Below are 24784 nucleotides of genomic sequence, written 5' to 3' on the forward strand. Positions count from 1 at the left end.
GTGAGACAACACAACACCTAACCCTTTGTTAGTTCTGGAGTGATTTCAGTTGACTAACTCCTATCATTATTGTGAGTCTCATTTGCTACATTTTGGCACACCCGGTTGGTTTTTATTAAATGATACACATTAGGAATTTGGCAATGTCAGGTTTGATTTGACTTACCCTTCAACATCACAGTCCGTTGTTGAAGGAAGTCAGGACAGGAACTCAAACAAGGCAGGAACCTGGAGGCAGGAGCTGATGCAGAGGCCATGACTTGCTCCCTATGGCTTGCTCAGCCAAGCCTGCTTTCTTATAGAACCCAGGACCACCAGCTCAAGGGTGACACCATCCATAATGGACCAGGCCCTCCTCCATCAATCACTAATTGAGAAAATGCCCTACAGGCCTGCCTACAGCCCAATCTGATGGAGTCATTTCCCTCAACTGAGGCTCCCTCCTCTCTGATGCCTCTAGCCCCTGTCAAGTTGACATGAAAACCAGCCAGAACAGTGTCTTCTCTTTGATATGCATTTTTTGGCATCTTTGTCAAAATTCAGGCAGGGTATATTGTGGCACATGCCTTTAATCTCATCCCTTAAGAGACAGAATCAGGAGGATCTCTATGAGTTCAAAGCTGCTGGTTGGTCTATGCTGAGAGTTCCAGATCAGACAGGGCCACACAGTGAGAATCTGTTCTCATTATTTTCCTTCATAGCACTAAAGAAAGTTAATACTTTAGTGCATTGCCTAAGTATTAAGCTCCCACCAAAGGAAGATTCATAACACATGGATCCCTTTGTTTGAGCATTTTTTTTGGCATCAAAGAGTGGGGGAAACATTGAGACATCATCTCACTACATAATATTGACTGGACTTGAACTCACTATGTAGCTCAAATTCACTATGTAGACCAATCTGGCCTCGAACTTACAGAGACCCACCTACCTCTACTTCTGCCTCCAGAGTGCTAGACTTAAAGGCTTCTGCCACCATGCCCACCTTTAGCATATAGTGCTGATATAACAATTATAAAGACAGTTCTACTTACTTAAAGATTATTTGGGGAATATTTTCTTACCTTGTACTATGATGTTTCCACCTCCTTTTCTGTCTTGATATTGCCATTTACACCTTTACTTAATGAGACCAATCTGTTAGGTATTAAAAAAGAAAATGGTAAATATCATATTCAAAGCGTACACTTGAATGAAAGAGAAACTCTCTAATATTTCCATTCAACACTGTGGGCTATGATAGCTGAATGTTGGTCTTCTATCTCTGTGGGAGAAGGAGGAGGGTAGGTGTTAGAGCCTAGATATGATGAACCAGGCATGCAGGCATTGTGTCAGGGGAAAAAAAGTGCATTTGTACTCGAGAGAGCATATACACACACACACACACACACACACACACACACACACGCACACGCATGCAGGAACATCTTTAAGGGGACAAGAGAAACTCTGTTGCATTAACTTTCAGTACGCTTAGTTTGAATCAGAATGTGAAATCCCACACAACTAGGCTCTCTGAGTGACCTTTAAACAGGTTATATTTGTGGGATGTGGTGGCTCACGCCTTTAATCCCAGCACTCAGCAAGCACAGAGGCAGGTAAATCTCTGAGAGTTTGAGGCCAGCCTGGTCAGTGAGTTAAAGGGCAGTCAGGACTGTGTAGAGCGACACTGTCTCAAAAAAACAACAAATAAACAAAACAAACCACAAAGCAGGTCATACCTAATTTCAAATAATCCAAAGCTTCTACAGTCTACCTACAGTGTAAGAGTAGACATCATGCAAGGGGTTGTCTCAACACCGAACGTAAAGTGGAAAATGAAAGGATTCCTTAGCCAGGTTTTCACGATATGTGTGTCCTTGTTAACCTTTACGTTCAAGCGGAAGTTTAAAAAGCACCTACTTTCACAGGCAACTTCACGGCTTGGTATCATAGCACAAAATGTGACCAACATGGCGCTGTCTGTCCTCATCTCCTTCATACATGGATGGGAGATGACACTCCTGATTCTCAGCTTTGCGCCTGTACTTGCAGTGACAGGAATGATTGAAGCTGCAGCAGTGGCTGGATTTGCCAACAAGGATAAGCAAGAACTTAAGCGTGCTGGAAAGGTAAAGTACAGGCTCTGGTTTCCATCGTTAGTCACATCTTGGCTATGACTTCATCTCAGGGATCTGCAGAGTGCTGGGTACACACTGAAACGCATGCGGACCAGTGCAGGACCAGGCGTGGGGTATATTACATCAGCGTGGTCTGTGACTCAGAACAGAGTTGAGCCAGATTGTACACTTGTGACACAAGCGTGTTGAGTATACATTTGCCACCCACCCTCCGTGTGCTCCTCTGTAAAGCGAGGATGATGATAACATTATCCATTTACAGATCTGTGTATTAGACAGGACAGCATCGCTATACCAGACACTTAGAATGGCGACCAAAAGGTAGCAAGCACACATAGTATCATTCATTATTACTGTTACTGCCAAGGGGAGTTTATTAATGCCATGATTCCCTATCCTCTATTTACTGAACAATTAAAATTTCTCAAGCAATAATCCTGGGTGTTTTATTTTTCAAAATACACAGGAAATCTAACAGCTACTGAATGTGAGGCAATAAAATTGATAATACCTAAAGACTACCTCGCTTTTTTATAATCAAAATGAACAATTCATGCCGTTATATAGAAAATCCTTTGACACATTTAAACTTCTTAGGATCAACCACAGTCAAAAAAAAAAGTGAGTACATTTGAGGTTTAGGAAAACTCTGCCACAAGAATAGCCATCTGTGTTGAAAGAGGGTCATTCGGTCGAAGGACTGACCTCATGCAGGAAACCTCATTATAGTGATGTATTATCAATTATTCATGCATCTTCTACTCACCTGTTCCTCTGTGGGCTAGCAATGCATGACTGTCTGAGGCTTCCCACTCTTACATTGTGTTTTAATGCTTTGGTAGGGAGGTACTCTGGCTTTTGTTCTGTTTGAGTAGCTTTATGCACTACATTCCTTTTAGAAGCTGCGGCAGGTTCTGAGGCTTTTTCTCTCTTCATGTTGCCTCAGACCTCTTTGCCAGCTCATGGCCATCCTCTGAACATGAAAATAAAAACTTCAACGTTGTCATCTGCAGTCCACTTTATAGTAACTAGATCGGAGTTAGCATAGTATAAACAGCACCAATACTCTTAAGTGCAGATAGTTACTTAGTGATCTGGTTTGCCTGACCCATGGACCTTCCCACATTTCTTACTCTAGATAAGGAGCCTTGGAATGTCTTGTACTGGATAAAGTCAGCTACTCAGCAAATATTTGCCTCAGAGACAGTGAAGAGTTGTTTACCCTCCCTATATGCTTTGAAAATCATGATAATTTGAACATTTTCTAAATTATTGAGACATTAATGAGGTTTTTTATCTTTTTGTGTGTGTGTCATGAGCTTTTGTTATGAATGTGCCCTTTGAAATTTTATTTTTGTGTCATGAGATTAACCTGAGATCCTACAATTAGCAACTGCCTTTAAATTAGGCAATCTGAGTCTGTTCCCTATTGCTTTCAGCAAGTCAACTTACCAGAGACCAACTTAGAATATAGACCAGTTTAGCGAGGTAGTTCAGAAGATAAAAGCTCCTGATGCCAAGCCTGATGACCTGAGTTCGTTCCTAGAATTCTACATGGTAAAAGGGGAAAAAAAACAACAGACTATCACCCAAATTGTCTTCTGCCCTCCCATGGGTGCCCACCTCCATGCTGTCCCACACGCAAATACATACACACAAATCAACTAGTCAATGTAAATCTAAAAATGTACTAATAATTAGTCTAATGATAAAATAGGCTAGTCTTCCTTCTGGTTGCTTATGGATGTTGGAAGAAATCATCAAATGTTTGGTTGTTGTTGGTTTTTTTTTGATGAAAGTGGTTTTATTAGTTTTTCTTAAGATTGTAGTATTTCCTGAGGCTTCAGAGGTGGCTAGGTGATTAAGAGCTCTTGCTGCTCTTCCAGAGGACCTGAGTTCAGTTCCCAGCACCCACATGGTGACTAACAACCAACCAGTTTCAGAGGATCCATTATCTTCTTCTGATCTCTGTGGGCACTGGGCATGCATATGGTACCCAGAAGAAGACAAGTATACAAGTATTACAGGAAAGGCACATTTTAAAAAAGACTAGAGTATTTTCTAAATTTCTGTAGTCATGTTCTTCTCTACATTTGTGGAAAACAATCACAAAGAGTTTCTTATCATTGCTCATTTCTTTTTTGCTCTATAACAAGACTCCAGCAGTCTTAATCATTTTCCTTGTGAAAAGTGAGGGGTCCCTTGAGATTAATAAAGTTACAAAGTTAATGAGAATTTGAAACAACTTAACATGAAAACTGGGAGCAGAGTCCTAGTATTCTGATGCTGTTTAGTCAGCTCCTGCAATTCAAAATGTTCTTTAATAAATGTGAGGTGTCCACCTGGGTCCCCTGAGGCAGTCTGAAACAAAATGTGGTAACGCAAAATTTACCTTTAGAGACAACCCACTCTCAAGATTATTCTAATGTTATTCTAAGACAGAAGTCTTTCCATTATAGAACCCATGTAATTGCATTCTTTTTGAACACTATATAGACATAAAGAAACATTATCTGTATTTGAATTGTGTATCTTTTTTTTTTTTTTTTTTTTTGGTTTTTACCAGACAGGGTTTCTCTGTATTGTTTTGGAGGCTATTGGTCCAGCCTGGCCTCGAACTCACAGAGATCCGCCTGCCTCTGCCTCCCGAGTGCTGGGATTAAAGGCGTGCGCCACCACCACCCAGCTTGAATTGTGTATCTTTTTAAATACCTAGACTTCAAAATAGGAAATGGTTTTGTTTTATAAAAAGTTTACAGCCAGCTGGTTGGTGGTGGCCCATGCCTTTAATCCTAGCACTCTAGGAGCAAAGACAGGTGGATCTCTATGAGTTTGGGACCAGGCTGGTCTACAGAGCAAGTTCTGGGACAGCCAGGGATGTTACAGAGAAATTCTATCTTGGAAAAAAAAAGAATTTTACAGTCACTTTGTATGATGTTGGGATATTCCTGACTCCTGTTTGGCTATGATTTGCAATTCTGTGGCAGAGTAATTATTTATTTGATTTGTCTGCTATCTTTTATAAGCATTGTTTCATAATTTATAAGAAACCCATTTGCATGTGAACATGCTCAACAATGTTTGGTTTTTTTTCTTCTGGGGAAACAAATGAAATTAAATTCAGTAAAGACTTAAGGGCCTTAAACTGCATGTATTAAATCTTTTCAAAAGAAATTTCCATCAAGTAATTTTCACCTGATTGGGGTGGGGGATCATAGTGATTGAAAGGGAAAAATTTATTGAGTTAAAATGCTGCACCCCCAGGCTGGAATTCACTATCAGGGAGTTTAATATCACTAATACTATTTCTATATTTTATTGTCCTAACCTTATAAGATAGCAACAGAAGCTGTGGAGAACATACGCACCATAGTATCGCTAACAAGAGAGAAAGCCTTCGAGCAAATGTATGAGAAGACGCTTCAGACCCAACACAGGTGACTGTACCTCAAGCCCACTCTATCCCACTTTCATCCAGGAAATGCAGTGCTCAGGGTGATGGCCCCTGTGACTTGCTTGCTAAGCTATTCCCTTGTTACTCTTTCCTAAGGATGGTGCATTCTAATGTCTCCTGTGACTTCACCAAGAGAAAATGAAGAGCATCTAGGGCAGGCCCAACCAAGAGGCATAGGTTCCCCATGTGGCCATTGACCAACCCATTAATTGTCACTGTGTATCCTGCTAAGACCATGGTGGAAATTAGAGAATACTTCTAAGTCCTCTGGAGCCCCCTCTCCTTAACTCTTACATTAGTTTTTCCTGCATGACACCTGTCCACTCATTTGAAAGTAAAGCTAATTCTGTTACAGTAAACCATCTACAGCTATAGAGAAAATTGCTTGTCTTCTCTGCGATAACCTTATAATCCTTAGAAAAATGTATATCCACAGAATGATAGCTCTTCAAAGTCCTCTACATTCATCACTCTGAGTTTACGATACTGATGGTCTGTCACCCGTGTTCCGTAATTTGGCATTTGTGTGTTTCAGAAATGCCTTGAAGAGAGCACACATCACTGGCAGCTGTTACGCGGTCAGCCACGCTTTCGTGTATTTCGCCCATGCAGCCGGGTTTCGATTTGGAGCCTATTTGATTCAAGCTGGACGGATGACACCAGAAGGCATGTTCATGTAAGTTGTGCAAATAAATAAACGCTGTGTGTTATCCACACATGTCTAGCTTATGGAGGATTCCCATCTAGTTCTCCTGTGAAAGAGACTTTCTTAAACCCTTTAAATGTATGTATAATGTGTGTGTGTTTTTGTTTTTAATTGACAAGTAATGTTTGTGTTTATTTACAGGGCAAACCGTGATGTTTTGACAGGTGTTTCCATTGTGTAATGATTAAATCAAGGGTGTGTGTGTGTGTGTGTGTGTGTGTGTGTGTGTGTGCGCGCGCGTGTGTGCTCCATAGCTATAACATGCATAGCATAATTAAACGTGGTGCAGTAACTCTGGACTGCACAATGTGTATACACTGACACAATGTGTATACACTGAATGCAAAGGAACTATGGTACATTCCCAAGTAAATTGCTCACAGCTTTAGTTCACTCCAGTGTGGGTTACAGGAGCAAATCTAGTTTCTTGGTGTCCTCTTCCTGGAGTTAGATGGCTTTCATCTGTATGAGCTACAAGTCCATGCTTGCACGATCAGGAAATGACCATTGCAATGCAGCAGCTTCCTCCCGAACTGTCTTGCTGTAGCTTGCGCTCTCTCAGACCCTGTTTTACCATGAGGACCTTCTTCACTTGATAGAAACATCTAACTACCACAATTGGAAAAACTTTAAGTGTGGATTTTTTTTAGCCGCCAAGCCTAAAATGCCAGAAGTGTTGCTATTTATATCATAGTTCTCATTATTAGACAGTGACAGCTACAGAAAAATCCATACTTTTTTTTTTTTACATTAAATCTAGGCTCAGTCCCTGATGATAATGGCTTTGTTCTAAGCCTGGGGCTAGTCAGGAAGCACTAGGTCTTGGCTTCCCACAGCTCTTGATATTCCCTGGAATTCCTTCATTGCTGGGACATATTTGTACTTTGAGGATATGCTCAACTAAAAGAAATGATCAAAAGAAAAATAAAAACAAAAGAAATTTTCGAAAAAAATGATCAAAACTCATTTGAAGCCATGCAATTTCAGATTATTTTTATTTGTAAATGTCCTAGGGCATTTCTTTGCTAAGCACTGGTGAGAAGTAATCTACAAGTCGCCAAATCAGCTTTCCTAAATCTTGCCAGCTGACAGTAAACACAGCTTCACAAGGAACAGCGCTTCACAGTTGTCCTAAAGGCAGGGCTCCTTTCAAACAAATATCTGTTTTGAAAATAGCTCCAGAATGGGGTAGGGGCACTGGTGGAGGGTGGTGTACCACTTATGGTAGCGTACCTACTCAGGAGGCAGAGGCAGTAGGATATCCGTGAGTTTGAGACCAGCCTTGTCTACAAAGTGAGTTCCTGTCTGAAACAGGGTCCCTGTTCTCTGTTTTCCTCCCTCTAACGTGCTGTGCGGTGCTGTCTATGTGGATACGTAAAATCACGATTAAGGTGTGCTGCCTTGGCCTTCCCTCTGATCACACGATCTTGAAGACCAAGAATCACATGGGTTAATCTATGTAGTTCACAGGCCCCGTTCAGCTAGCCCTTTGCTTTGGTTCTGAAGTCATGTGGGTCACTCCCAGGGTTAAAAGTTTGTTGTTTCCCAAAAGCTTGACTGTCAAGCAAATACTTGGAAACCTAACACATGCTGTCTGTTCCCTTGGCACTCCAGACATCCAGCCCTGTAAATGGCCAGGGCACTGTGCTGTCGGGGTATCCGTTCTTAGTTATGAGGAGAAAGTAAGCCTATTAGACACAATAACGGAGGATGTCCAGTGATTTTTTTTCCACTCTCACAGCAGACATTTCATCGTCTCTTAATTTTTTGTCACTATGCTTTCTTTTTGTTTGTTTTGTTTTGTGTTTCTATTTCTTTCATTTTTTTAATTAAAATCTAATTACATCATTTCTACCACCCTTTACAACCCTCTCACATACTACTCCTTGCTCTCCTTCAGATTCTTGACCTCTTTTTGTAGCCTTGGCTGGCTGAAACTTCCCATCTGGACCAGAGTGGTTTTGAATTCAGAGACATCTGCCTGCCTCTGCCTCTGGAGTGTTAGGGTCAAAGGTATACATTTGGCATGCCTGGCTTTCTTTGCTTGGTAATCACCTAAGGGAAAGGCAGAGAATCATCCCCTCAACAGCAAGTCCCCTTCTACCTATGCCAGTGTCTCTGATCTCTGCAAACCATCCCTGGACCGAGACTTGCTTCTCTCCACACCACTAAAAAGACTAATTACCAAGGTCATTGCTGCCCTCCATGTCAGCCGTCAGCCCTCAAGTCTCCCTCCCTCCTTCTTGACCTTTCAATAATAGTATTGCCACCTCCTTCCAGAAATGTGCTTCTCCGGTTCCTCTAGGTTTTTCTTGGTCATTGTTCCTAGTTTCCTTTGTGGCTCCTGGGTTTCTATAGGCAGAAGGGCTATATGTGCCTGGTTTTCTGTGGTTCTGGCCCAGGACTTTGTGCATGCTAAGCAAACGCTCTACCAGCTGAACTTCATACACTCCCTGCCCCATCAATCGCTAGTCTTGCCCTAGATCCTGGCTGTGTTTTCTGAACTAAAACTAAGGAAGCTGAGCTTACTGTCACATACCTTCAGTACCAGCACACAGAAGTTAGAAGCAGAAGGGTGAGAAGCCCAAGACCATTCTTGGCTATGAGTTTGAGGCCGTCTTGAGCTCCCCCACCCCCACTGCACGGCAACCCTAGGTATATGGTGAGTTCTAGGCCCGCATGAACTGCATAACAAGACTCTATCCAAAAATGAAAATGAAAGGTGTGCCTGCGCAACATAAACCAAAAACTGCTGGTGAGCAGCAGAGACTTCCGGACCTTCCCACCACATCCACTTCACGCTTTTCCCCGGTTTGTGAGTCACCTCCATCTTTGCAGTACACCGAAGGGCTACACCTAGGCGAGAGGGAAAGAAATCAGCACACTGCATCACAGTAATAATAAAGGCTTGAAAACTTTTTAAGGTAGGCAGTCAACGTGTGTGTGTGTGTGTGTGTATGTGTGTGTGTGTGTGTGTGTGTGTGTGTGTCTGTTTCTTGTTCTTCAAAATCTAAATATAGTTCTCAGTAGAAAGTTTCACTAGACTTTTGGAATTAAATGTAACGATCAGAACTATAGCAGCATAGCTTCATTTTCGATGATATTAACGGTTAACTGATGCTTTGGAACCCCAGGGGCTAAAAAGAAGCTCATTAGGCGTTTATCTTTGCTTAGAAGGACTGATCCTTGTAATTGGGACAGCCACCTTAGTTAGCAAACAGGAAAGATTTCTTTGTTTGAGCCCTGCATGCATGATAGCGGCCCACGTCTGCTGGCTCTTCCCCAGGAGTGGAAGAAAGGTGCGTAAGTCATTTAGATAAACAGAGAAGGGATCTACAGAGAGAAGTCAACATAGAGTGGATGTCTAAGGCCTGTGCAGACCCCAGGACAGGGACGAAGGCTGATGAACCCCAGCATGAGGCAGATACCATGCTTACCACCAGAAAGCAGGATATGTGAAGGAAACAGCGGGAGGCTTGCTCACTCCAAGTCTGTGTGATCCTGGGCCAACTGCACCATTTTCACAGGCTGGAGTTTCCTAATTTGTGAACTGGGAAGTTCCTGGACTAATTATCTCCTAGGTGGTCAGATGGTATCATGTGTTTGAAAACATTCACAAGCTCCAGAATACCATTTAAATCTCAGTGGTTTGCATCCATCATGGAAAGGATGGAGAGTGGGAGGAGAGGACCTCTGGGTTGCATCTGGATGGCAAAGAGGATGAGCCAGGGAAAATTGCTGACAGAGCACTTCCAGGATGACAGCTGCTCCACTTTCCACGCACCCAAAGAGGACCTTACACTCTAGGGTATCTGACCACTCTGATGCTGTGTACTGTACTTCTCTAAAAGTATGAAAGCTCATTTTTCAGCAGTGTCCCAGCAACTCTTCATTCCATCAAAGGAACAAAACACAAATTCATTCGTTAACAATTCCTGTGTTCTAGGTGCCATATATCATTTATGCATTTATTCCGATAACCACCAAGTAACATATATTCTCAGCCCCTGTTTGCAATTAGGAGTCATACTAAAAAAAAAAAAAGAAATCCAATCACATATGCTGGGCAAATAAGCATGAGTTTAGATGTGATCTTGGTAACCCAGCTCCAGGAATGCTAAACTTCCTCCCAGATAGGTCAGTCACTCAATGTTTCTACAAGCTGAAGCTGGGCCCAGGGGAGACACAATGATTGGTCCTGGTTAATATGCTGGTTACTCTTACTTGGATGCTTTGTGTTAAAACTGGAACCACTCATGTCTGTATTTTAGGAGATCTTTCTATTCAAAGAAAAAATTTTTAATTCTGGTTTTATCTTAATAGTTACAATAGGTGTTGGTATTTCACAGAGTTCATGAGTGCTTGGAAGGACCAATGTAGTGAAAAGGCAGCAACGTTGTCCATGTTAGAAAACCCACACAACTAATGTGGGAAGAGACAGACCTTCAGAGTGCCAGGCTGTTCCTTCCTAACTCCCTGCTCATCCTCCTCCCTTACCCTGGACAACCCAAAGGGTTTCATGATGGGTTGAGTGTCATATGGTGTACTAAGATTTTTTTCCCAACAAACAAAAACAAAAAAATAAATAAATACAAAACAAAAAAGATTTCTTCCCAAGGACAAGACATGAAAGCTACAGAGTCAAAAAAAAAAAAACACATGAACATGCCATGATGAACCCCAATACTTTGTATGCCAATCAAAACTAGTTTTAAAAGAGAAAGCTGGCTGGAAAGGAAGCCCCATGAGTAGAGTCCTTGCCTAGCTATATAGTGAATTCAGTTCAAGTCCAGCCTGGGCTACATACAATGAAACTTTGTTTGAGGCTTATTTACTTCCTCCTTTATATATTTGTGTGTCAAGAGTCAGTTCAATGGAAAGTCATTTACGACCTGTAGAATGTTTCTTGTTTAATGAAATTAATGTATCTAGTAACTTTAAATATCTGTTAGTATATATGACTCTCCTCATGGCTTACCCCTGGGTGAGCTTCCCTATGCCCAGTTTGGCCTGGAGGTTGATTGTGTACTTCTCTGGGTAGACACTCCAACCAGATACCCTAGGAGTTTGAGCAGGATTTGAAGAACCTGGTTGACTGTATTGGCTCTATTGTAGAGTTCAGCCCTGGATGCTGTACATTAAATGCCTGTTGAGTTGTAGAGGCTTGCTCGATAACAAACCAGATGTCTAGGCATGTTGGCCTAGCTTTATACAGAACACAAATGGAGGAAATCAAGAAGATAAACGTTCGTGAATCAGCCCCTAGGTAGCCCATCACCACAGAACCCGTATTCCCCATCTAGGTGCCTCAATATAATGCCTACCAGTCCTAGTCCCCCTTATACACCGAAGACGAGTATGGTATTGGGGCTTCCTTTCTCGAGACTTCTTGCTCTATTCTCCATTCTTCAGGTCATTGCCCCACCAGAGGAACAAGGCTTTAAGGAAACCCTTCTGAGTAACACTTGCATTTTAAAGAGGGACCTGGCAAAAATGTAAACTGTGCCTAATGCTTAAAGTGACCCTAGGAGTGGAAGATTTTGGGATGGATGGATATTCAGGCACATATCAAGCCACATTATAGTGGTTCTAATAAGAATGCCCCCTCAAATGCTCATCTATTTGAAAGCATAGTCACCAGGGAGTGGAACTTTTCGAAAGCTCAGGATAAAGAGGTGTCGCTTGGGGTGGGCCTGAGGATCAGGATGCAGAACTCTCAGCTACTTCTGTAGTATCCTGTCTGCCTGTGTGCCACCGTGCTCCCCACCTTGATGATAATGGACTAAGCCTCTGAAACTGTAAGCAAGCCCCCAATGAAATGCTTTCTTTTTATAAGAGTTGCCTTGAAGTTGGACTTGGTGGTGGTGCACACCTTTAATACCAGGCAGAAGCAAGCAGATCTCTGTGATTTCTGAGGCCAGTCTGATCTACAAAACAAGTTCCAGGACAACCAGAGATGTTTACAGAGAAGCCCTGTCAAAACAAAACAAGCAAAAGAGAAAAGAAAAGAAAAGAAAAAAAAGAGTTGCCCTGGTCTTGGTGTTTCTTCACAACAATAGTCCAGTGACTAAGACACACAGTAGGCTGTTTCTCAGCTGCTGGCTTCAGGGAAGCCCCACCCCACCCCTGTACATTTAGGACCCAGGTCACCACACTCCTTGGTTCAGCAGTCTTCCCACCCTACTTGCTAAATCCTGATCTTTAGTCAGACAAGGCTTCAGTTTGACCCAGCCTTACTTTCCCATGCATTTAAAACAAGTACAGCTAGGCATAAAATGCACACCTGTGACACCGGTTCTCAGGAAACCCAGGCAGGATGATCCAGAGTTCAAGACTGTATCCTGACCTGGATAGTAATTTCAAGAATAACCTAAGTGACACGGAGGGACTGTGTATCAGATAACAACAAACATGCATAGTTAGCATGTTACCTAAATCCGACAATACTTTGTTACGACTTTATATCTAGTTTCTGAGTGGCATTTTGAGCCATAAAAAATTTCTTTAAAGGGTAATAAATATTTGTCAGTGTCACAGGACTATTGACAACAGTAGTTTTAGCAAGAGATACCCTGTGAACTGGTTGTTTTTATATTTTCCACTATGTTCCCTTGTAAAACCAGCAGGACTTGGGATCTAAGGTCAAGGTCACTGAAGAGACTACAGCCCCCACCTCTTTGGGAAGTCACAACTTGGGAAAGTATGAAATTCATGAGGAATTCAGGCACACTTGGATTTTTGGGTTGGTTTTTGAGATAAGGTCTCTCTACATAGCCCTTGCTGGCCAAGAACATGTTCTATAGACCATGCTGGCCCAGAATTCACAAAGATCTGCCTGCCTCTGCCTCCCAAGTGCTGGGGACACTACCCAACCAGACCACCCCCCCCCCAACGTGTCTGTGATGGATCAAAACAAGCAAACAGCTGGGTTCCAGGATGCCCTTTTACACAGTATTAAATGTTGCTGGTGGAGTGTGTCCAGCTGTAGCTGGATTGTTCTTTATTTTTACATCTAAAAAGAAACAGAAAAACTGGAAGAAAACATTTAACCGTGAATGCCCTGTGTGCTTTCAAATACCTCTGGCCGGCTTGCCAGGTTATAACGTGTCCAAACTGTGATCAGAATCTACAGCAAACTACAGGATCACAGCTTCTCCTCTTTAGTCACTGCAGGAAGCGTAAGAAAGTTCAGGTCCCTGCTTTGCTCTCTAAACAGTTTATCGCTTAAGGCAGAGGATTAATCTAACCCAGCTTCGGTCACCTGCTGTAACGACATTACATGTGAACAAAGAATGGCCCTGCATCAGATCTCACCACTAAGGACACATTGTCCCTATTGTCAGTGCATTCTTGGCCAAATCTCCGAACAAGCACACCTTGTATCAAAGTGGCTAAAAGCTTTCGTGCTCACCGCTTGGGATCTTTGATAACTAATCAAAAGAGGAATTTTTGAGATAACTCAAAACTCAAAGGCTGTTTCGCCATACGGAGCGCCTAGCAGAAAGCTAGAAACAGAAGTCACTGCCGAGCCTCCGGCATCAGTAACGCAGTCTGTCCTCTGTTTACCCTCCCTTTTCTCCTCAAGTTCGGGTGTTATGATAGGCCTAAGATGCTGATGTCTTATCTCTCAACAGAATTTTTACCGCCATTGCGTATGGTGCTATAGCCATTGGAGAAACACTTATTTGGGCTCCTGAATGTTCCAAAGCCAAAGTCGGAGCTGCACATCTGTTTGCTTTGCTGAAAAAGAAACCAACTATAGACAGCTGCAGCCACAGTGGGAAAAAACCAGTAAGCTTAACTAGAGTTCACATGTTCACTTTCTCAGTCGAGTACTGCTTACATAGAATGTTCTAACATCTAGCACCAGAAGTTTGTATAGAAGAGTTTTAGCACTGCAAAGAAAGAAGAATGACTCATTTTGGTCAGATTCTCACCTCTGCTCCTAAAATATACTTTATGTTAAAAAGGTATTCTTTTAGCTTGTATGCCCTATGCCATGAGAATTTCAGTGAAAGATTGATTACTAAGTCAAAATATATTTAGACAGCAATGGTTTTGGTCTTGCTTGAATGTTGGCTAAATTTCGATTCTTTTTTCCTAATCACGTCTGCAAGGTAGTATTGCCTGTTATGTCAAATACACCTTTGCATAATACATTTGCGTAAGAGGAAAAGGGCAACTGAATACTTATTAAATTGTGCACACAGGTTTAACTGCAAACATTAAGACTGTGAGTATTGAAAAAGAAACATGAGAGCTAAATAATTTGAAGATATACTTCTTGATGGCAGTCTTATACATTAACTATGTGTCCAATGTCAAAACCTTTCTGGTATCTTGTATCTAAAAATTAGAATCATCATTAGGTATATACTTAAAGTTTTCATTTAAAGCACACCATTTTTCTCTAGAATTTTAATAGTAGATTGACTTATATGACATCTTAAGGTAACATAGTGTCAGTGGTACTGTATAATTAATAAGGTGCTTGTGTGTATGGTTGGTAACAAAAATAAAAATGCCTTAAAATTCTCAAAATGGAATGCTCAAAGATACATCACAGAAAAACCAAATATATTTTCTTTTGGAAGGTAAAGAGGGTGAAATTATTTAAAATCTTGAAGTTTACATGAGTGTAATGCTGCTTTTATTTTTCTCTAAAAGTTCAAAGAGAAATTGAGCTGTCTCACAACTATGTGCCCTTCAGAACCCTGAGGAAATAAAAGCTGAGGGAGGAAGGAAGGGGAGACAGGGTAGACTAAATGCATGACACAGAAGACAAATATTTCATATACGAACTACAGACTTACTCAGGATTTTATTATAAAATATTCCAGATTATCACTTCTGCTTTTAAAATCCGAACTGTGGGCAAACAAACCCCATGTACTGATATATACTAAAGGGAGCTGACAGGCACATAGAAGTCTATTACTTTTTCCTCCATATCTATATAGGACTGAAATTTTCCATATTGCAATTAAAAAGACTAAGAATAAGTTTTAAAATGTGTTAAGATTTAGGGGTAGTTGAGCATGTGCTTAGCATGTATGAAGCTCTGGCCTTGACATCCAGAAAAACACAGAGAGAGAGAGAGAGACAGACAGACAGACAGACAGACAGACAGACACAGACACAGACACAGAGAGACAGAGATGGGGGAGAGGGGACCTCCTTGAGAGGAAGGCTTAGCATGAAGTTAAAAACAACCTCGAAACTTGAGCCAAAAATAAATAAATGAAAATAAAACCATCCAGTTACAGTTCTGGGAAGGTTTTAAAGAGCATCATTAGCATAGACAAGTATTAGCTTACACAAAAAATCACTAATGACAAAACAGATTGAAAAACACAGAGAAAACTAAACTTTTACCTAAGTGTTACTGACAAATAACAATCAAGTAAAAGCATAGATATATCAGAGTCCAAAACACAGTGCATATTAGTCCAGTTTTCAAAATAAAACTTATGCACAGAGTTTATAAGAAGCCAGGAATTTCTGAATTAAGTAGTAAAGAGTTTTTAAAGCTCACATTAATTTTTTTTTAAAGTTTATTTAGAGAATCTAGCCAACTAGTCAGCAGAACAGACTGTGTCTTAAACTGATGGACTCAAGTGCTTTGTGGGAACATAGTCCAGCACTGAAGGCAGCAAGAACTACACACATCAAAACACAAATTCTGATGAGGTCCAAAAGGCAGCCAGCAGCCCTCCAGAGACAATGAATTTGAAACTGAAATGGTGTAGACACATGCATGATTTATAGAGAGCGCTTACCCAGGGCATGGCCTTGGGGGTTCAACCTCCCTAAATCCCCTCTAAATACTTCCCTCTTCCTTTCACAGGACACTTGTGAAGGGAATTTAGAATTTCGAGAAGTCTCTTTCTTCTATCCATGTCGCCCGGAAGTTCCCGTCCTTTGTGACCTGTCCCTCAGCATTGAGAAAGGGAAGACCGTAGCATTTGTTGGAAGCAGTGGCTGTGGGAAAAGCACATGTGTTCAACTGCTACAAAGATTTTATGACCCCATGAAAGGACAAGTGGTAAGGTGGACTTAAAACACCTAAGCTGGGGGTTAGTGACAAACCTTTAAATGTGCAGGTAAACCTAGGTTACCCAGTAGAGCAAACACAAAACCTTAAAAAAAAAAAAAAAAGCAAAACAAGAAGATTCTGCCCTAAGATTTCTTGCCTAAGAAAACAGCAGGCCCAAATAGCAAAACTGCTGGGAAGGACTTGGAAATTAAGTGCAATAGCCCAAGGGGTCTTGAGCTTTCCCAACAGCCGTGATTTTTACCCTAGAACCTGTGGAATCCCTTTTGCGTGAGGGCAAGTCAGTTTTTCTTCTCACAGTATCACTATTCCCTACCCCTTCTGGCTTAAGACAGACGATGGTCTCCACTGCTTGGCTGATCTAACTGGCTTTCCATACCCTCAGCTGTCAAGACCTTTTGCAAGGCTAAGCCTTTTTTTTTTTCCCAAATCCATCTCCATTAAGCTGAGAGTCCTGATCTCAAAAAGAAGCAATCTCTTCCTCCTCTGAACCCAAGGGTTACATTTGCTACCTTGCTCATATCTGGTATAGTTTATATGCCTCAGGTTCCGTGTTCCTACCGCCCTCCCCCACCACTGAGTCTCTCCTCTCCCCCCACCCCTCCCCTTCTCAGGAAGCTTGAGTGTTTCCCATGCCCTCATGGAACGATAGATCCCTAAAAGCTAAAGGCTGCCACGTTAACCCTATTCTCCTGTAATTTACAGTCTTTCTCCATGATAGACTCCCAACAGGTATCTGGAAAGCAGAGCTGTTCATAAAGCTCCCCTGAACTAGGTATCACCTATCTATTTTCGGGTGGCATGTGCAATGCACTCTCCCTGCTTGGAACCGATGGAGGGTGACTCCCCCCCCCACTAGGCAAATGCAAGGTTTAATACCATCAGAGCCCATCACTGTCTGGCTCCTTCCTCCGTCTCCACACTCCCTCTCCTTACCCCTCCCTCTCACTGTGTGCTGAGCATCCATCTCCCCAGCTTCTGTACTGGCATGCCCATCAAACAGCCGTGTGAATGAGTCAGTATGGCTCAGAGCAAAGTGCCCATCTCTACAGGTAGACATCTTTATCAGTATGTGCCCAGCCTCCTGCTGGGTATCAGTAATGGAGTGTTGTTACACTTGAGGGGGAGGTTGGTCATCCGACTAGGTGACTTCAAGACAGAGTACTTAGGTACACTCCAACCCTGCGGTCATTTCTAGAAGTGTATGCTTGGAATCAACCCTTCAGTAAGCTGTAAGCTGGGGGCTCCTGTCTGGCAGGTGACTTATGAACCTTCCTTTGGCAACATATACTTAAAAAAAAAACAAAAACAAACAAAAAAAAACAGCTTGAACTCCTAGGCTTCCTGTTATGATTTGTTCATGTGCACGGCTGTCGGATCTTAACAAACCAGCCTCCACGGTGCTCTTGCAGCTGCTTGACGGCGTCGACGTGAAAGACCTCAACGTGCAGTGGCTGAGGTCACAGACCGCCATCGTCTCCCAAGAGCCAGTGCTCTTCAACTGCAGCATTGCTGAGAACATCGCCTATGGTGACAGCGGCCGCATGGTGCCCTTAGAGGAGATCAAAGAGGTCGCGGAAGCCGCCGACGTCCGTGCTTTCATCGAAGGGCTCCCCGGGGTAAGAAAGCAGTTGAAATCTTGAGCTACAAAGCTGCTGAGTACTGGATTTGATATCGTCTCACACGAGGTTAGATGTGAAAAGCAAACCTGACACTTCTATGTATTTCTTTTCCAAGCCTGATAGCTATTCGTATATAAGGCACTGGACTTTCAGGTGTTACATCTTTAGGTGGCCTGCACTCTGCCTTGGGTGAGGGTATGAACTTAAAAGACATGATGTCGGCTGGGCGGTGGTGGCGCAAGCCTTTAATCCCAGCACTCGGGAGGTAGAGGCAGGTGGATCTCTGTGAGTTCGAGGCCAGGCTGGACCGACAGCCTCCAAAACAATACAGAGAAACCCTGTCTCATAAAAAAAAAAAAAAAGACATGATGTCACACTGAACTAAGAATTGCAGGGGAAATAAAAGCGAACCTTGAGATTTACTGAATTTTCTTCAGATAGACTGTGTGTGTGTGTGTGTGTGTGTGTGTGTGTTTCAAGACAGGGTTTCTCTGTGTAGCCCTGACTGTCCTGGAACTTGCTCTGTAGACCAGGCTGGCCTTGAACTCACAGAGATGTGCCTGCCTCTGCCTCCCAAGTGCTGGGATTAAAGGCCTGTGCCACCACCAATAGCTTTCTCTCTCTCTCTCTCTCTTCCCCTTTCTTCCCTCCTTCCTTCCTTCCTCTTTTTCTTTCTTTTTTCCTTTATTTTTTTAAAGTCAGGATCTCACTACTAACTGACCTGGTACTAACCATGTAGACCAGACTGGCCTCTAAACCACACAGATCCACCTGCCTTTGCCTCAAAAGTGCAGGGATTAAAGGAATGTGCCACCACACCTGGCCAAGATTAGATTTTCTAAAGCAAACAGATGAATCTCAACATCTTTCCAACTATAAGACCACAGTAAAACTGAAAGACAAGGCTAGTTTTTCCCAAAATCCTCACTATGACCAAACTCCACATACAGTAGGCTCAGAAGACTCTTCCCAGACATCTACATTTTACCAATCTCATTTCTCTAGGAGATAGTTAGCAAACTTAATGCTTGCCACCCTGTAAGTCTCTGAGGACTTAATTTTAGCTTTATTTCAAATTTATGGATTCACCTATCTGTTGTATCCTGATGGCTCAAAATCTGCACTTCCTTTCCTCATCACCACACAAACAGTTATGAATTTATTTTATTTACTCCACACACATCTTTATGGAAGATAACTCAGAAAAAAACCAAATGCAGTTCTATTAATATAGAAATCACTGAAACACACAAAGAATGTGCTCAGCTCCCTTTCTCTCCTCACACAACCCAGGACCCGCTTCCTAGGGAATGCTGCCACCCACAGTGGGTTTGTCTTCCCAACTCAATTAAAATAGTCAAATAGTTTCCCCATAGACATTCCCAGAAGTCACCTTAATCTAAACAATCCCTTATTGGGATTCTTTATCCATGTGATGTCTAGAGTAATGGATAATTAAGACCAAGCATCACAGCAAGCAAAGGCATTTTAACCTTAACAGTTGCTAAAGATTTACTGAAGGTTTGGGGACAGGAGTGATGTTCAGAATTGAATATTTACTCATCTAGTGACAATGTAAGTGATGGCATGGAGTGATGAAGAGATAGGGAGTTAGGAGATCCATTAGGAGAGTTTGGGGAATGAGTTCTTAAAAGTCTACATTTACAAGCATAATGCGAGAAAGATAAGAAAATGGATTTGAAAGATATATGAAAATGAAAGTACTGTGGGTATGGTGGGGCATGTCTATAATCTCAGCACTCAGAAGGACCCTGTCTCAAAAACAAGACAAAACAAAACAAACAAACAAAGCAGAATTACTAGGAATTGACCCAAGATTGTACAAGCAAGAAGAGACTAAGCCTCTTGCTGAGGCAAAACACGAAGCCATGGTCAGAGTCCCAATCGAAGAAGGGCAAAAAAACTACACAGAGGATCTTCCAGGGAACTGGGATTTGAAGACTGCATAGGAGTTCTCCAGACAGGAAAGGGTAAAAGCATTCTGAGTAGACAGAATAAACACACAAAACAATATAGATACCTAAGAGGAGCTCTGCATACAGGGGAGATAGTATGACCCTGATGCAGGTATCAAACAATAAAGAATTAAAGTGAGGCCAAAACAGAGCAGAACTAGGTGTGAAAAACCCAGGATAAAGCATTGAAACTTCGTCTTAATAGATAGGCATGCTTCTAGATGTTTTTAGGCAGGCAAGTGACATGATCAAAATAAAAATTAGTGTTTCAGGATAGAGAGATAGCTTAGCAGGTAGAGGCCCTTGCCATCAGCACTAAGGACCCAAGTTCTGTCCCTAGAACATACATGGTGAAAAAGGAAAACTGCATTCCTACATTTGTCCTCTGACCTCAATATGCACACAGTGGTACATGGTACACACACACACACACACACAAAGACACACACACACAACACACACATACACCACACACACATACAGACACACACACACATACAGACACCACACACACACACACACACCACACACTATATACCAACACAGACACCACACAGACACCACACACACACACACCACACATAGACACACAGACACAGACACAACACATAGACACACACACACCACACACACACCACACACACACACCACAAAGACACAGACACAGACACACACACACCCCACATAAACACACAGACACACACACCACACAGATACACACAGACACAGACACACACATAGATACACACACACACCACACACACACCACAAAGACACACACACACACCACAAAGACACACACACAGACACACACACACACCACACAGGGACACACACACAGACACACACACATACCACATACACACCACATACACACAGACACAGACACACACATAGACACACACACACCACAAAGACACACACACAGACACACACACACACCACACAGGGACACACACACATACACACCATGCACAGACACACAGACATACCACACAGGGACACACACCACACATACAGACACACCACACAGGGACAAACACACACAGACACATACACACACCACACACAGACACACCCATAGACACACACACACACACATACACATACACATAGACACACCACATACATACACCACACACACACAGACACACATGCACACAGACACACCACATACACCACACACACACCACAAAGACACACACACACCACACAGGGACACACACACACACACACAGACACACACACCATACACAGACACACAGGGACACCACACAGGGACACACACCACACATACAGACACACCACACAGGAACAAACACACACACACACACATACATACATATACCACACACACACAGACACACACACCATACACACAGACACACCACATACACCACACCCAGACACACACACCATACACACAGACACACAGACACAGATACCACACACACACACCACACATAGACACACAGACACAGACACACACATAGACACACACACCACACAAACACACATACCACACACAGACACACCCATAGACACATACACACAGACACACACACACCCCACACACAGACACACACACACCACACACAGACACACAGACACAGACACACACATAGACACACACACCACACAAACACACATACCACAAAGACACAGACACACACATAAACACACCACACAGGGACACACACACACACACACAGACACACACACAGTCACAGACACATACACATACACCACACATACACACACACAGACACAGGGACACACACATACACCACACATACAGACACACCACACAGGGACACACACACACACAGACACATCACACAGGAACACACACACACACCACATACAGACACACAGACACAGACACACACAGACACACACACACAACACATACATACACCACACACACATACATACATACACCACACACACAGAGACACATGCACACAGACACACATACAATACACACAGACACACCACATACACCACACACACACACACACACACACACACACAGATACACACACACACTAATTTCTTTTTTACTGCTGCTGTTGTTTCTTTTTTTCTTTTCTTTTTTGAGAGAGAGAAAGCCTTGAAATGTCGACCATATGCCAAGCTCACCTCCTGATTTTTCTACCTCCACACATCTCCAGTTCTGAGGATATAGCCTATGGCACTGTCCCTAAGGTTGACATTTTAAAAGAACAGAGACAACTGTTAAAAGTAACCCTTTTAGCCGGGCGTTGGTGGTGCGCGCCTTTAACCCCAGCACTCGGGAGGCAGAGGCAGGCAGATCTCTGAGAGTTTGAGGCCAGCCTGGTCTACAGAGCGAGTTTCAGGACAGCCTCCAAAACAATACAGAGAAACCCTGTCTCGAAAAATCAAAAAAAAAAAAAAGTAACCCTTTTTTGGAGGGCTGCAAGTCTCAAGCCAGCCTGGGATGCACAGCTGGAATCTATATTAAAAAGAAAAGCAGGCTAGAGAAATGGCTCAGCAGTTAAGAGCTTAGCTGTTCTCCCAGAGGGTCTGGGTTCAGTTCACAACTGCCTGTAACTCCAGTTCCCGGGAATCTAACAAACTATTCTTACCCCCAAAGACATAGCACACACACGTGGTTCGCAGACATTGAAGCAGAACAGAAGGGAAGGGAGGGAGAGACTAGAAAGGAAGTCAGGAGAAATCCCTTCAGAGAAGCATAAGGTCTGCTCCTTGGAATCAGGTCAGGGGTGCGAAATGAGACGGAGTATATCACATTTATTTACAAAAAGAACCAAGAATAGACTCCAGCGCTTGTTGGGACTCACCTTTGCAAGAGCAGGGAAACCTGAGCTGTTTAGATGTCTGTCTCCCACAGTTGCTAAAGTGCTTTTTTTTTTTTTTTACTAATGGAAGCAGAAATACAACACCCAAGTGGGGCTGAGAGGAGTGCAGCTATCTGGAGGCCAGAAACAAAGACTGGCTATTGCGAGGGCTCTTCTCCGGAAGCCGAAAATTTTACTGCTGGATGAAGCCACTTCAGCCCTTGACAACGAGAGTGAGAAGGTAACACCTTCTTCATTATTTCATGTCTAATAGGGGTGGGCAGTATCATGAAGACCGAGGCCAGATTGGGGAATTGAGAAGTCCCAGAGGTGGTGGGGAGAGGGTTGAAGCCACGGACCCAGGTTCTGGAACCATTTTTCTCCTTTGAACTCATCTCATATCAAAATGATTCCAAATCTGGACGTGCCTATCTGGGCAAGAAAAGCCCAGGGAGATGTCCTTCTCTAGGTTGTTCTTCTTCATTGGTGTTGAGCCAACTAGCCAAGTAATCTATGTCTAAAGTAAGGAGCAGCTTCTTCTATTTCCCCAGACTTTTGTGTGAAAATACTGGTTCTTGGCTTCCAGCTTGGGACCATCTCCTTACATATATAACCATTCCAATTACGCCCATGATGTCATTGTGAATGCTGTGAATATATGTTTCTCTTATTGGTTGATGAATAAAGCTGTTTCAGCCAATGGAGAGGCAGGATGTAGCCAGGCAGGAAATATAGACAGGGCAATCAGACTAGGAGAATTCTGGGAAGAGGAATGCAGAGAGTGAGTTGCTCTCAAGGAAGCAAGAGATCTGGGCATCACCAGTAGGCCAAGATCACATGGAGATACACAGATTAATAGAAATGGGTTAATAGTTAAGACAGAGCTAGCCAATAAGAAGCCTGAGCTATCAGCCCAACGGTTTATAATTAATATAAGCCTCTGTGTGTTTATTTGGGACTAAATGGCTGCAGGCCCAGTGGGGCAGAAACTTTCATCTGCACACCCATCTTCATAAATTCTCTTCCAATCCAGTCCTATTCTGAGTACTTGTTCTCCATTTAATTGGGCAGCTTTGAGTTCACAGGTTCAGTCCATTGATATCATGGTGGGACATGGCAACTCCCAGGCAGACATGGTGCTGAAGAAAGAGCTGAGAGTTTTACATCTTGGTATGCAGGCAACAGGAAGTGGTCTATCTTACTGGGTATGGCTTGAGCACATATGAGACCTCAAAGCCCACCCACCTCCACAGCGAAGAGCACACTTACTCCAGCAAGGCCATACTTCCTAATAATGCCACTCCTACTGTTGGGAGCTATTGTCTCTCAAACCACCACGCTTGGGCAGTTTCTATGAGAATAAGCAAGCACAGCAAAGACCATTGTTTGATTACCTTAATGACTAAGCTTTGTCAAACTCATGAACATCTGCCCCAAACTGGCAGTCACTTGGTCCTTTTCTTTTCCAGGTGGTTCAGCATGCCCTTGAAAAAGCCCGGAGAGGGAGGACCTGCCTAGTGGTGGCTCACAGACTCTCCACAGTACAGAACGCGGATCTGATTGTAGTTCTGCAAAACGGGAAAATCACGGAGCAGGGAACTCATCAGGAGCTCCTGAGAAACAGAGGCGCATACAGTAAATTAGTAGCCGCACAGTGTGTGCATTGATGCTGCGGGCCTTGCACGCGCTTTGATCTCTGGGTAACGAAAAGAGTACTTAGTCATTGCTTGGCCTGCTCTGGTCTCTCCCCGCAAATGGTGATACCTAGACTACCGACTTTCAAGTACGGGCATGCTCTGTTGAAGCCTCTTCCCTTCCGATTTTTAAAAGCAAATCAGGGAGGCTGGAGAGATGGTTCGGTGGTTTAGAGCACCCGCTGCTCTTCGGGAGGACCAGGGTTGATTCCCAGAATCCACATGATGGCTCACAACCACCTGTAGCTTCGGTTCCAGGGGGGTCCATTCAACTCTTCTGGCCTCTGTGGGCACCAGGCATGCACGTGTAACATATCCACACGTGCAGGCAAAACA

At 43.0% G+C, this 24784-nt stretch overlaps 1 protein-coding gene across 1 annotated transcript in view; it reads left to right on the forward strand.

Annotated features, from left to right (window-relative positions):
* Abcb5 (ATP binding cassette subfamily B member 5) overlaps positions 1–24784 on the forward strand; it is a gene marked incomplete at its 5' end in the record, with an annotated part of 93185 nt that extends 68401 nt beyond the window's left edge. Inside the window, 8 exons of the mRNA XM_040743387.1 lie at positions 1911–2111; positions 5457–5557; positions 6110–6250; positions 13915–14071; positions 16128–16325; positions 17747–17953; positions 22849–22995; positions 24224–24784. Coding sequence (XP_040599321.1) covers positions 1911–2111; positions 5457–5557; positions 6110–6250; positions 13915–14071; positions 16128–16325; positions 17747–17953; positions 22849–22995; positions 24224–24421 — 1350 coding nt within the window. The remainder of the gene's footprint in view (positions 1–1910; positions 2112–5456; positions 5558–6109; positions 6251–13914; positions 14072–16127; positions 16326–17746; positions 17954–22848; positions 22996–24223) is intronic.

This window comes from Mesocricetus auratus, unplaced genomic scaffold (genome assembly GCF_017639785.1).
Source record: "Mesocricetus auratus isolate SY011 unplaced genomic scaffold, BCM_Maur_2.0 Super-Scaffold_15014, whole genome shotgun sequence".
Taxonomy (NCBI): Eukaryota; Metazoa; Chordata; class Mammalia; order Rodentia; family Cricetidae; genus Mesocricetus; species Mesocricetus auratus.